This window comes from Lithobates pipiens, unplaced genomic scaffold, assembly GCF_037356315.1.
Source record: "Lithobates pipiens isolate NorthernLeopardFrog02 unplaced genomic scaffold, aLitPip1_a1.2 Scaffold_28, whole genome shotgun sequence".
NCBI classification, from domain to species: domain Eukaryota; kingdom Metazoa; phylum Chordata; class Amphibia; order Anura; family Ranidae; genus Lithobates; species Lithobates pipiens.
In genome coordinates, this window is record NW_027507789.1 from 160072791 (window position 1) to 160084944 (window position 12154).

The window sequence follows — 12154 nt, forward strand, 5'->3', positions numbered from 1 at the left end:
GAAGCATGTTCCTGTTGCTGCTCCTACTTCTGAAGCACATTGTGGACCATCCAGTCTAGGCTTCCCTTCCACTGCCCACCTACAGTGACTTTGTGACCTCCTGAGATGCTCATCAGCACTAGCCTCCCTTTTAGGTTTGTGAGTACACAAGGCTTTCACTCACTTGCAATTGCTTTTCAAAAACATCTGCAGCAACAGGTGACCTCTGCCCATATTCCTCCATTTCTGGGGGTGGGGACTCCCTCCCCCCCCCCCCCACTGTATTTGATCCCCTGCTGATTTTGTACATTTGCCCACTGACAAAGAAATGATCAGTCTATAATTTTAATGGTTGGTTTACTTTAACAGTGAGAGACAGAATAACAAATATCCAGAAAAACACATTTTAACAAAGTTATAAATTGATTTGCATTTTAATGAGTGAAATAAGTATTTTATCCCTATCGATCAGCAAGATTTCTGGCTCCCAGGTGTCTTTATTATTATTATTTTTTTTATACAGGTAACAAGCTGAGATTAGGAGCACTCTCTTAAAAGGAGTGCTCCTAATCTCAGCTTGTTACCTGTATAAAAGACACCTGTCCACAGAAGCAATCAATCAGATTCCAGTCTCTCCACCATGCCAAGACCAAAGAGCTGTCCAAGGATGTCAGGGACAAGATTATAGACCTACACGAGGCTGGAATGGGCTACAAGACCATCACCAAATGGCTTGGTGAGAGGGTAACAGTTGGTGTGATTATTTGCAAATGGAAGAAACACAAAGTTGTCAATCTCCCTCTGTTCTGGGGCTCCTTGCAAGATCTCACCTCGTGGCGTTTCAATGATTGTGAGAACGGTGAGGAATCAGCCCAGAACTACACGGGAGAATCTTATCAGTGATCTCAAGGCAGCAGAGACCATAGTCACCAAGAAAACAATTAGTAACACACTACGCCGCGAAGGACTGAAATCCTGCAACGCCCGCAAGATCCCTCTGCCAAAGGGAGCGCATGTACAGCCCCATCTGAAGTTTGCAAATGGACTTCTAAATAATTCAGAGGAGAATTGGGTGAATGTGTTGTGGTCAGATGGGACCAAAATCGAGGTCTTTGGCATCAACTCAACTCACCGTGTTTGGATGAGGAGGAATGCTGCCTATGACCCCCAAGAACACCATCCCCACCATCAACTTCACTCTATCAAAGGAACGATGGATGTGGCCATGCACCATCAAATCTTTTGTGAGAACCTGCTTTCCTCAGCTAGGGCATTGAAAATGGGTCATTGATGGGTATTCCAGCATGACAATGACCCAAAACACACAGCCAAGGCAACAAAGGAGTGGCTTAAGAAGCAGCACAATACGGTCCTGGAGTGGCCTAACCAGTCTCCAGACTTTAATCTGATAGAAAATATGTGGAGCGAGCTGAAGGTTTGAATTATCAAACGTCAGCCTCAAAACCTTAATGACTTGATCTACAAGAAGGAGTGGGACAAAATCCCTCCTAAAATGTATGCAAACCTAAAGGCCAACTACAATAAATGTCTGCCCTCTGTGATTGCCAACAAGGGTTTTGCCACCAAGTACTAAGTCCATGTTTTGAGAAGGGGTCAAATACTTATTTCACTCATTAAAATGCAAATCAATTTTATAACTTTTTTGAAATGCGTTTTTCTGGGATATTTTTGTAGACTGATCATTTCTTTGTCAGTGGGCAAATGTACAAAATCATCAGGGGAGCAAATACTTTTTTCCCTCACTGTAATTGTCTTCCCAGAAAAGGCCAACAAGTACATTATACTTACTGGGACCCATATTATGGGGTCACCCTCATTGGTGTCTTGTACAGCTCCACAATCCATGACTGCACCCTCCCATATGATCGCAAGACCTTAAATGTCCACTTCGGATTTTTTACTGCTTTGTGCAGAAATAATACAGCAGTTTGCTGGCAGGGGCTCTTAGTACTTGGCACCCTCCACAACTCATACCAGTTTTTATCCTAAAGTATTCTAAACGTGTTCAAGGTTCTTATTACCATCTCTGAGTCTTCATGGCCTCCCCCTTTAAAAGCCTGTATTTCAGCAAGTTCCATTTGACTTGGCTTTGCAAGGAGTTCTTTATCCTTTGAAGCAGTGCATTATACCTTGCAATGGAATAAGCCTTCTGTTCCAGGCACTTTAGAGCTGTCACTTCCCAATACATTCGGTATGTAAAACCTTTCCTCTATGGCATATGTGTCAAACATAAGGCCCCAAGGCTGAATCTGGCCAGCCAGGCCATTTCAAGTGGCCCTTGCACCCGGGCTTTTTACAGCCGGAACCCTGCACACTGAGCATAGCATACTCCTAAACCTTGCATTCTGTACATATTGCACCCCTGTGCATAGCACATCCCTGAACTACGCACAACACACTCCTGGTATTTATTGCCCCTTTTAAGATCCTCCCACCCTTCTTGTAAAATTCCTACATCCGTTGGCTTTCTCAGGGGCTGTTGCTCACCCCTCAGTTGGAATGCTTTAGGACATTCAAAATGTCTAAATGTTATAAACCTTCCCATGTTCCTCAGTAAGGAAAATTATTTTTTGTACTTGCAATAGAACATTTTCTTGACGTTCAACTAAAAGGATCATACCGGGATCAGCAACCCGTCAATCGTGATTTACCCGTCGATTACCGGTGGATAACAGATCGCAAACACGTCCCGGAATTGCTGTGCTCTCTTCCACAGCTGCAAAGTGGCTCAGGTGCATGCTCCACCAATCCTAGGCTGCAGATGTAGCCCTCGCCTTTTGCATACATGCGGCTGCAGGGTGGGGCAAACCTCAGAAATAGCCCTGTCGGGTTTGGGCTCTTCTGAGTTCCTCCACTGTGTGTACTGCGTGCTTCCCTGCTGAACCTCTCAGAATCCAAGGCACATGCAAGTGATATCGTGTGAGAGGAGGACTGTCGGATCAGTGCCAGAACGTGCAGCCTCTACCATTGCAGCTTCCCTGTGTCACTCTGCACAAAGAATGTCTGTGCCCTCATGAAACCCTCCCCCCAAATACCATACCTGCCTGACCCCTCAGTTGCTTTTCCTCCTGACCTCACTGCATTACTTCCTCAGCAACGTGTCCTCCTGAACTCCCTGCACTGTGCCGCCCTCCTGACCCATCTACACCATACCCTTCTGACTCTTTTCTCTGTCCTTCTAACCTCTGACCTGATCACCCCTGTCCTCTACCATACTGATCTCTATACACTGCGGTTCATATTGCTGACCTCTCTACACAGCCTGTTACTGACCTCTGTACAGCGCCCCAGCCTGTTACTGACCTCTGTACAGCGCCCCAGCCTGTTACTGACCTCTTCTCCTATGTGCCTTTTTTCCCCAATCGTCTTTCAGGACAGCCACCTTTGAGAGACACTGGCTCCTCCCCTCTTAGGAAACACCGCCTTCATTTTCATGATTTAAGCCTCCTCCTCCCTTCGTTCCTCAGTTATGGTGTTTCCTCCGGTGGGGAGACATCGCTAAGGAACCTTAGCTGAATTCGGTTGGTGAGACTGAAGCTATCCGAGCGGAGCCCCGGCCCCACTCGGTTACCCGACCGTCTATCGGTCGGCCCTTGACAGTCGGATCAGCGGGGAGCTGAAGCGTTCGTACTGTCTATACACCCTAAACTTCGCTTGGGGAAAGCAGGAAGTTTTACAGGGTCGTCCGTCCGTTCACTCGCGGGTGTTTTAACGGAACAGGCAGTCCGGTCGGCTGGGGAAGCTGAACTTTTGACTGACCTTTTTCTCTATACGCACTCCAATCTTCGCTTGGGGAAAGCAGGAAGTTTTTGGGGAGGTTCATCCCTGCGTTTCGCCCAGTGGGGCGCTGCAACGAGGACGTCCAAGGCCCCCCTGTGTATCCAGTCGGCTGGGAGCCAGAGGCCGGACCGGTTGGCGGGCGACGTCAATTCCGGTGGGGGCGGGCCTCTTCGTTGGATCCGCGTCTTCCGGTTCCGGACGCGGCACGTGGAGGGGAACCTAGCGTTCGGCTGGTGCAGCCTCTCTTTCTACAGTTGCACAGGTAGCTGTTGGAGGCACGTTCGTACCACTCTTCCTCAACAGGAGAATGTCCAAAGCAGTGGCTTCGGGAGCTCCAGGAGTAACGGCACCAGCCACTCAAAGGTAAAAGCCCTGGCGAGGGGTTCCCTTACCTTACAACCAGTAGCTCCACTGGTGTTTTTTCCCCCTAGGTGGTCGGGGGGAAGGGCAGTGCGTCTGGGATCCAGATGGAGATTGATCCTAGGGGAGGGCACTCCCGGTGGTCCTCTTAAGTAGTGCTGGTGTTTCTTTTTTTAGGATTTTATGCTGCTCTTTTATCTCTAGGTCTCTGAAGGACATGAGCAAGTCTCCCCTTGGTTCTAGGAGGGAGCGTCCTTCATATAGAACCTCTTTGGGGGAATCCCTGGTTCAAAGGCACTTGGTAAAGAGTGTATTGAAGCACCGGATAGCTCAGTCAGACCTTTAACCTAAAAAAGGTTCCAGTGGCCTCAGAGGGTTCAGGTCCCTGTTTGAGCGCCATCAGGAAACAGGCAGCAGAACACGGTGCATATCTGGCGGCTTCTGTGAAGGTTACAGTGGCCTCAGCTCCAGAGCACTCTTTCACCAGCACAGCAGAGTGTTCCACCTAACCCGATGGATGTTCCTCCTGCAGGTTAAGGGAGAGTCTAGAGGGTTCCAGAGAGGAAGTTGAGGAAGAAGTTGACAGTGCCGTCTCAGACTCCCAAGGGAATCTGATAAAGGTGAGGGCTTGGGTGGGGAACCCAAAAGAACCCCTCGATATGAACTTCCCCCTGGATGAAGTGGATAAGCTCTTGAGAGCTATTCATACCACTTTAGGAAGAAGGCATTGTCACCCCATGATCAGATGTACTAGGACCTGGGGGAAGCGGGTGTTCCCGGTTCATGATGTCTTGATCGATGCCATCAGGATGGCGGGGTCCCGAAGGAAAACCTTTCTTTTCTGGTGCTTTAAAGCAAAGGTTTTTTTCTTGGGCGGAAGAGGAAGCTCTTGTCTGGAATAGAATCTCCCAGGTTAGAGACTACCTTTCTTCAGACGTCCAGGCATACTGACCTGTCCTCAGGGACATGGGAATACTTTCAGACCATATGTTTGAAATGATGGACTCACTTCTGAAGGATGCATGGGCTTTTTCTCTTAAGAAAATATCTAAGCCTGCCATAGCGGCCACAGTGGTGGCTCATAATATGAAGTGTCGGCTTAGCCAGATTAATGCATGAAGCAATGACGGCAGAGGAGGCTTTCTATCCTCCTTTCCCATGCTGCTTAAGGTGTTGGCATACGCTGCTTCGATTCAATCCAGGCGAATGTATGCAAGATCTTCGGCTCTGACCAACTCAGCCTGGAGGGCCTCAAGGCTGAAGACATGGCAGGGGGTCAAGGCGTCCAAGGCAAAAGCTCTGTGTAATCCTTTTTTACAGGAAACCTGCTGTTGGATGGATTCACTTCTGAAGGATGCCTGGGATTTATCATAAGAAAATCTTTAAGCCTGACATAGCAGCCACAGTGGTGGCTCGTAATATGAAGTGTTGGCTTATCCAGATTAATGCATGAAGCAATGACGGCAGAGGAGACTTTTCTATCCTCCTCTCCCATGGTGCTTAAGGAGTCAGCATACACTGCGGGTGCTTCGGCTCAATCCATGCGAATGTATGCAAGGTCCTCGGCTCTGGCCAACTCAGCCTGGAGGGCCTTAAGGCTGAAGACATGGCAGGGGGACAAGGCGTCCAAAGCAAAGCTCTGGAATCCTTTTTATAGGAGACTGCTGTTACTGCTACTGTTTACTGCTGTTTGGGCCAGGTCTTGAAGCAGTGCTAGATCGCACGGCTGATAAGAAAAAGGCCTTTCCCCTTAAGAAGAAATATGGGGAGCAGTAAAAAAGGGGCCTTCCTCCCCCAGTGGGAGATGATCACCTCCAATCAGTTTGTGTTGGGGATCATCGTAAGAGGTTACCGTTTGGAGTTTTCGGAGCTCTCCTCTTTCGAGACTCCTTGTCACTGAGCTGCCAAAATGTGCCCTTCTTTCCTCTTCAGGAGTTAGAGGAACAGGAAGTGGTAATACAGGTCCCAGCAGGATATATAGAAAGGGCTCCTATTCTCACATTTTTTTTTTTTTTGGTTCACAAGCCTTTGGGAAAAAAGTTCAGGCTCATCCTGAACCTGAAACGTCTGTGTGTCTTAGTCACCTACAGATGGCTTTCGTTGGTTTTGGTCACTGGGTGAGGGCACCTCTTCCACCAAAACTGTTTCAGGGCATGGATAGTATGGATGCATACCTGCATATTCCCATTGCAGAGAACCACCAGCGTTTCCTTAGGCTGGCAGTGATGGCTTCTGTAGGGGTGCTACACATTCAGTTCAAAGCACTTCCCTTTTGGGCTATCCCTTTCCTCCTCCTATCTTCACCAAAGTGATGGTAGAAGTTCTGGCATTCCTGCGTCTCAGGGGAGTCTCGGTGATCGTGTGTCCTGAAGATCTTCTCCGGTTTGTACCTTCTCTGACGCAGTCGATTTGGGATCAACAGGTAACAAAAGACCTGTTAGTGAGCCTGGGTTGGCCTCTGAACCTAGAGAAACCCAACTTAAATTCCTTACCAGGGGGTCACCTTCCTGGGGTAGGTGCTGGGCTCAACAGAACAAAAGGTCTTCCCTCCTTGGAGAAGATCCAGAAGATAGACAGAGCACTGTTGTTTCTCCAGGGCAACCGTCAAAAAACTCAGGCAGGTTGAGTTTACTGACAGCCACGCTCCTAGCAGTTCAGTGGACGGGGTCATGTTACCGTCCTCTGTAAACTATTCATCTTGAAGCTTTGGGACCACAGTCAGGGGTCTTGGGACTCTTTGGTTCCAACTCAGGTAAAGAGGTCCCTTTGGGAAAGGGAGCACGTTTGTTACAAGACCTAGAATGGAGTTTCCCAGTATCCAGGGTGGTTACAACCGATACGAACGGCTTAGGTTGGGGTACACACCTAGACTCCTGTTTGGTACAGGGTACCTGGGAGAGGAAGGAATCTAAGAGATCCTCAAATTGGAGGGAGTTGAGAACAGTAGATCTGGTTCTCAGGACCTCTCAGAGTTCTCTGGAGACTTCATGTAAGAGTCATGGAAACAATCCCTTGGCAGTGGCTTGCGTCGACAGGATGGGGACTCCTGGAGCGGATCCTTATGGGTCCTAGCGAAGGCCATCCTCAGATGGGCCGAATATTAAAATCCTGTCTTTTCAGTGATCTGTTTTGAAGGAGAGCAAATCCTGATATTAGATTTCCTCAGAGCAACCAGGTTCTCAAGCAGGAGGTTCTTCGAATGGATCACCCAGAGTTGGGGGATTCCTTGGATAGACCTCTCTTTTTCTCAAGGGAAAACGCAAAGGAAGCCATCTCCTGTTCCATGAACAGGGGAGATGGGAGGTCGGGAGCAGACACACTAAAGCACAGAGTTAGGGTTTCTCTAAGTGCTATGCTTTCTCCCCTCCCGTTCTGATTCCTGCAGGGTCAGGGAAGTTTTCAGGTGGAGATTACTACCTATTTTCTAATCACACCTCTTGGGCCCAGGAGGCCGTGGTTCTCCATTCTGAAGGGCCTGTCAGTGGAACCCCCCCCCCCCCCCCCCCCGGGTTTTCCCGGTCTCGGAGTGTCCCTTCTCCCAGGGTCCAGTCTGCGGTCCCCAGGTGGATTCTTGCAGCTTGGCTACTGAGAAGGAATTGCTGAAGGGCAAAGAGGTCTCAGACTGTTTAATAGCCACTCTTCTGAATTGCAGGTAAATAGAAACTCAGACCATTTTCTTGAAGGTATGGAGACGGTTCAACAGCTGATGCTCAGAGAACTCCTTCAATGTGCACAGCCTCGTAGCCGTTCTAGAGTTCCTGCAGTCAGGGGCAGATAAAGGTTTAGCCCCATAAACATTGAAGAGTCAGGTTTTCGCTTTTAGCGTATTCCTGGAAGGGCATCTAACATCAGACCTTGGTATAGTAAGGTTCTTAGAGCCTTAAGTAGGCAAAGACCAAGCCTTTGGTCGCCCCCTTCCCAGTCGGGGTCACTCATTAGTTTTACAGGTTCCCACAAAGGAACCTTTTTCAGCAATTGGAATCTGGCTGGTTATGGTTGATCACTCTCAAAACTGTGTTTTTTTGTGGCGATCACTGCGGCAAGGAAAGTGAGTAAACTCGAAACCCTTTCTGTTGAGGCACTCCCTTTCCAGACCATTCAGTTTTTAAGACCATTCTGGCCTTTTTACCTAATGGTAGTCTCTAATCCTCAGAGAGTCCGAGAGATTATGCTGCCTATTTTTCGTTCAAAACCAGTGAGCGAACAGGAACACATCTTATTGGACGTGTCCTTCATTATTTTGGTTACACAAAGCCAGTTCAGGAAGTCTGATTTACCTTTGGTGTTACTTCCAGGGGCTAGGAAGGGTTCCAAAGCCTTTAGACGTACGCTAACCAAATGATTAAGGTCAGCCATTGGGCAGACTTGCGCGGTTGGGGTATTAAAGCCTCCAGTTAGAATTAAAGCACACTCAGCCAGGACAGCGGTAACTCCGCAGACAATGTGGGCTGGTGTGTCTCCTGAACAGATCTGTAGAGCCGCAACGTGGTTCAAGTTTTCTACGTTCGTGAAGCGCTATAGATTGGATCTTCTCTCAGCCAAAGACCAAGCCCTTTGGTCACAAGGTGCTGCAAGCAGTAGGTCCCACCCTAAGACAGGGTACTCGCTTATCCTCTCAAAGGTGGCTGTCCTGAAAGACGATTGGGGAAAAATGGAATTACGTACGGTAATGTCCTTTTCCAGGAGTCTTTCAGGACAGCACCGGTTCCCACCCAAGTTTTTTGCAGATCATCGGGAACTCATTACATGAGGCTGTCAGGTAAGACTTAAAAGTTTGTTTATTTGACGTGTTCTTGTGTCTCCCCAGTTGGCCGGAGGTACTCTGGAAGAACTGAGGAACGAAGGGAGGAGGAGGCTTAAATCATGAAAATGAAGGCGGTGTTTCCTAAGAGGGGAGGAGCCAGTGTCTCTCAAAGGTGGCTGTCCTGAAAGACTCCTGGAAAAGGACATTACCGTACGTAATTCCATTTTTTGGTCCTCTACTTTGGCCGGCGCCAGATGTTGTCACCCTTCAGGAGCAGGAGCTAGTTATTCTGGCACACAAATTCGGCCAGCCACTGTAAGCTGAGCTGGGCAGCTCAGTTTACAGTCTGGGGGTCGCTGTGAGTAGACAGGTTGGTGTAGTTTATTGCAGAAAAGAAGTTGCATGAACTGCCTGCTTGCTCACTATAGGTTACAGCGGAACTAAAGATTCCACTCCTCCTCTGTGTTAATTGCCTTATGTAATGCTTGCACACATGCATGATAGTTGGAGGCAGGGGTTATCCAGGGCAACTAAACTTTATTTTTTTTATTTTATTTTTTTTCTGTGGGCCAGAACTTCAGAAAAGAATCAGTTTAGTTTTATGTCTAAGAATTACTATCTTTCTTGGTGGGTCCCTCTATGGACCTCAGGAAAAAGATTTGACAGCAAGTGCAAAAATCTTATTGCCTCAGACATTGGGGGGTTTTCTAAACCCCTTTTTTGTTTGCTGTATTTGTATACCCATGTTTTATGCAAAAGTTTGATGTAGATCACCGTAAAAAAACTCAAATCCTTTTGGCTTAAAAAAAATAAAAAAAATAAAAAATCTTATTTACCATTTGCAGTCAGCAGGTGAAGTTCTAAGCAAGTTTAGATAGTAATTAAGGTCCTAAACCGGGGCTATTCTAAACCGAGACCTGCATGATGACTCCTTACTGCTATCAGAGTTGGCAAGGTGAATTGATTTTCATATACAGAATACCTTAAAAAATGGATAATGTAGCATGTGATAAATCTGTTAAGTAGGCAAGAACATTAATGTAGCAAATAGTGTATAGAGCGATTCAATGAGCCAAACTTTGAATCTTCCATTGAACGTTTTTCCTTTCTTGTGATAACTCTTCACAGCTGAACGGGCTTTAGACACTATGAACTTTGAAGTGATTAAAGGTAGACCAATCCGTATTATGTGGTCTCAGAGAGATCCTGGCCTTCGGAGATCTGGAGTAGGAAATGTCTTCATCAAAAACCTTGATGACTCAATTGATAACAAAGCATTGTATGATACATTTTCAGCATTTGGAAACATTTTGTCGTGTAAAGTAAGTGACTTATTTTGTTTCAAATGTTTGTGCATTTTGTATAGTGCTGCAGTTTACATGATTTTTTTGCAACTCTCCTGCAAGTTCAATTGCTTTAGAGCTTGGTAATATCAAACGCTCCAAGGCCAAGGTTTTCCAGCAGTTGTTGGTGACTGTGTCTTCTTCCACATAGGATAAAGATGTCACTGTTTTATTACTGGACTCGCCAATAGTTTATTGTGCATTATTGGAAATCCTATGTGATAATCTGACACTAGTGTGTGTGTGTGTGTATGTATGTGTGTGTGTGTGTGTGTGTGTGTGTGTGTGTGTGTGTGTGTGTGTGTGTGTGTGTGTGTGTGTGTGTGTGTGTGTATATATATATATGTATGTATATATATATATATGTGTATATATATATATATATATATATAGCCATGAGATTACTGATTCAGTTGAATGGAGCTATAATTTCTTGGGAGACAATGCAGTCTAATACCGCGTACACACGACCGGACTTTTCAACATCAAAGGTCCGACGGAACAATTCCGGCAGACTATTCGATCGTGTGTGGGATGCAGCGGACTTTTGATTTGCAAAAGTCTGACAGACTTTAGAAATGGAACATGTTTCAAATTTTTTCCGCCGGACCCAGTTCCTACCGAGAAATCCGCTCGTGTGTATGCTAGTCCGACGGACAAAAACTGACGCTAGGGCAGCTATTGGCTACTGGCTATGAACTTCCTTATTCTAGTCCGGTCGTACGTCATCACGTTCAAATCCGTCGGACTTTGGTGTGATTGTGTGTGGCCAAGTCCGTTCATTCGGAAAGTCCGTCAGAACTCTGTCAGAACTCCATCGAAAGTCTGTCGGACCTAAGTCCGGTCGTGTGTACGCGGCATTAGGTCTAGGAACCCAACATGGGATTCACCTTCATAGTAACCATGTTCTATTAAGATCTAATCCTTGAGTGAAGTTGGCCTTTCAACATTTCTATAAGGAAACCTTAGTAAAAAGAAATATGAAGGCTGCCATTGTGAAGATTCTAAGTGCCATGCTGACTCAAAGACTTCAGAATTACTAACCTGCAGTAAGTATGCAGGCCAGGCGCTCCAAATTCACTTTTGATCTTTCTTGATGGATGCCTGTGCCAGGTCATTGATCTAGATCTTTGCACATTATCACTGTCAAGCACCTAGCATTTCCAACAAGAAGTCAGTAATAGAAGCCTACATGTTTTTCTAGTGGTGGGTATCTGTGGTGGGTTTATCAAAAGGGGAAATTGCCCCGGGCCCCCCTATCAGAGGGGGCCCCCCCAGCCCAAAGACTTTATTAAAAAAAATTATTTTAAAATGTAGTTTTATTATTAACAGTGTGTGTGGGTGGGTGTCAGGATACAGAACAGTTAAAGTGGTTGTAAACCCTTACAAACCACTTTGATCTAGATTAAGGCTTACCTGTAGGTCCAAGAAATATCTCCCAAACCTATACTGTTGAGGAGATATTTGCCCCAAGACGGGCACCACTGTCTACGGCGCGTAGACAACGGCGCGCAGGCGCACTGAGCGTGGCATCGTCGATGACGAAGATGCCGCGCGTCTCGGCTCCCGTGCGCATGCGCGGGAGTAACGCCATCGCGGCTTCGCCGAATGACAGTGGTGGAGCTACGAGACCCCACTGAGAAGATGGATGCGCCGGACTACAGGGGACAGCGGTGACTTCGCTGTCTCCTGTGTCAGGTAAGTGACACATAATGGGCTACTATGCGATGCATAGTAGTCCATTATGTTTTGCCTTTGCAGGGAATGAAAGAGGAAGTAAACTCATCAGGGTTTACTTCCTCTTTAAGTCTGACTTCAGAGGAAAAGGGGATGAGGGCTTCTGTGATGTGTATGACTTGCCAGTTCCAATTACCTGTGTAATGTGTATTCTTACAATAACTAAAATTGAGAAAAATAAATCAGAACT

General features: G+C 46.8%; 1 protein-coding gene across 2 annotated transcripts in view; it reads left to right on the plus strand.

Annotated features, from left to right (window-relative positions):
• Window positions 1–12154, plus strand: part of PABPC1L (poly(A) binding protein cytoplasmic 1 like) — a 139891-nt gene that overhangs the window by 20451 nt on the left and 107286 nt on the right. For both annotated transcript variants that reach the window (XM_077459800.1, XM_077459801.1), the window contains exon 3: window positions 10013–10206. In XM_077459800.1, coding sequence (XP_077315926.1) covers window positions 10013–10206 — 194 coding nt within the window. The remainder of the gene's footprint in view (window positions 1–10012; window positions 10207–12154) is intronic.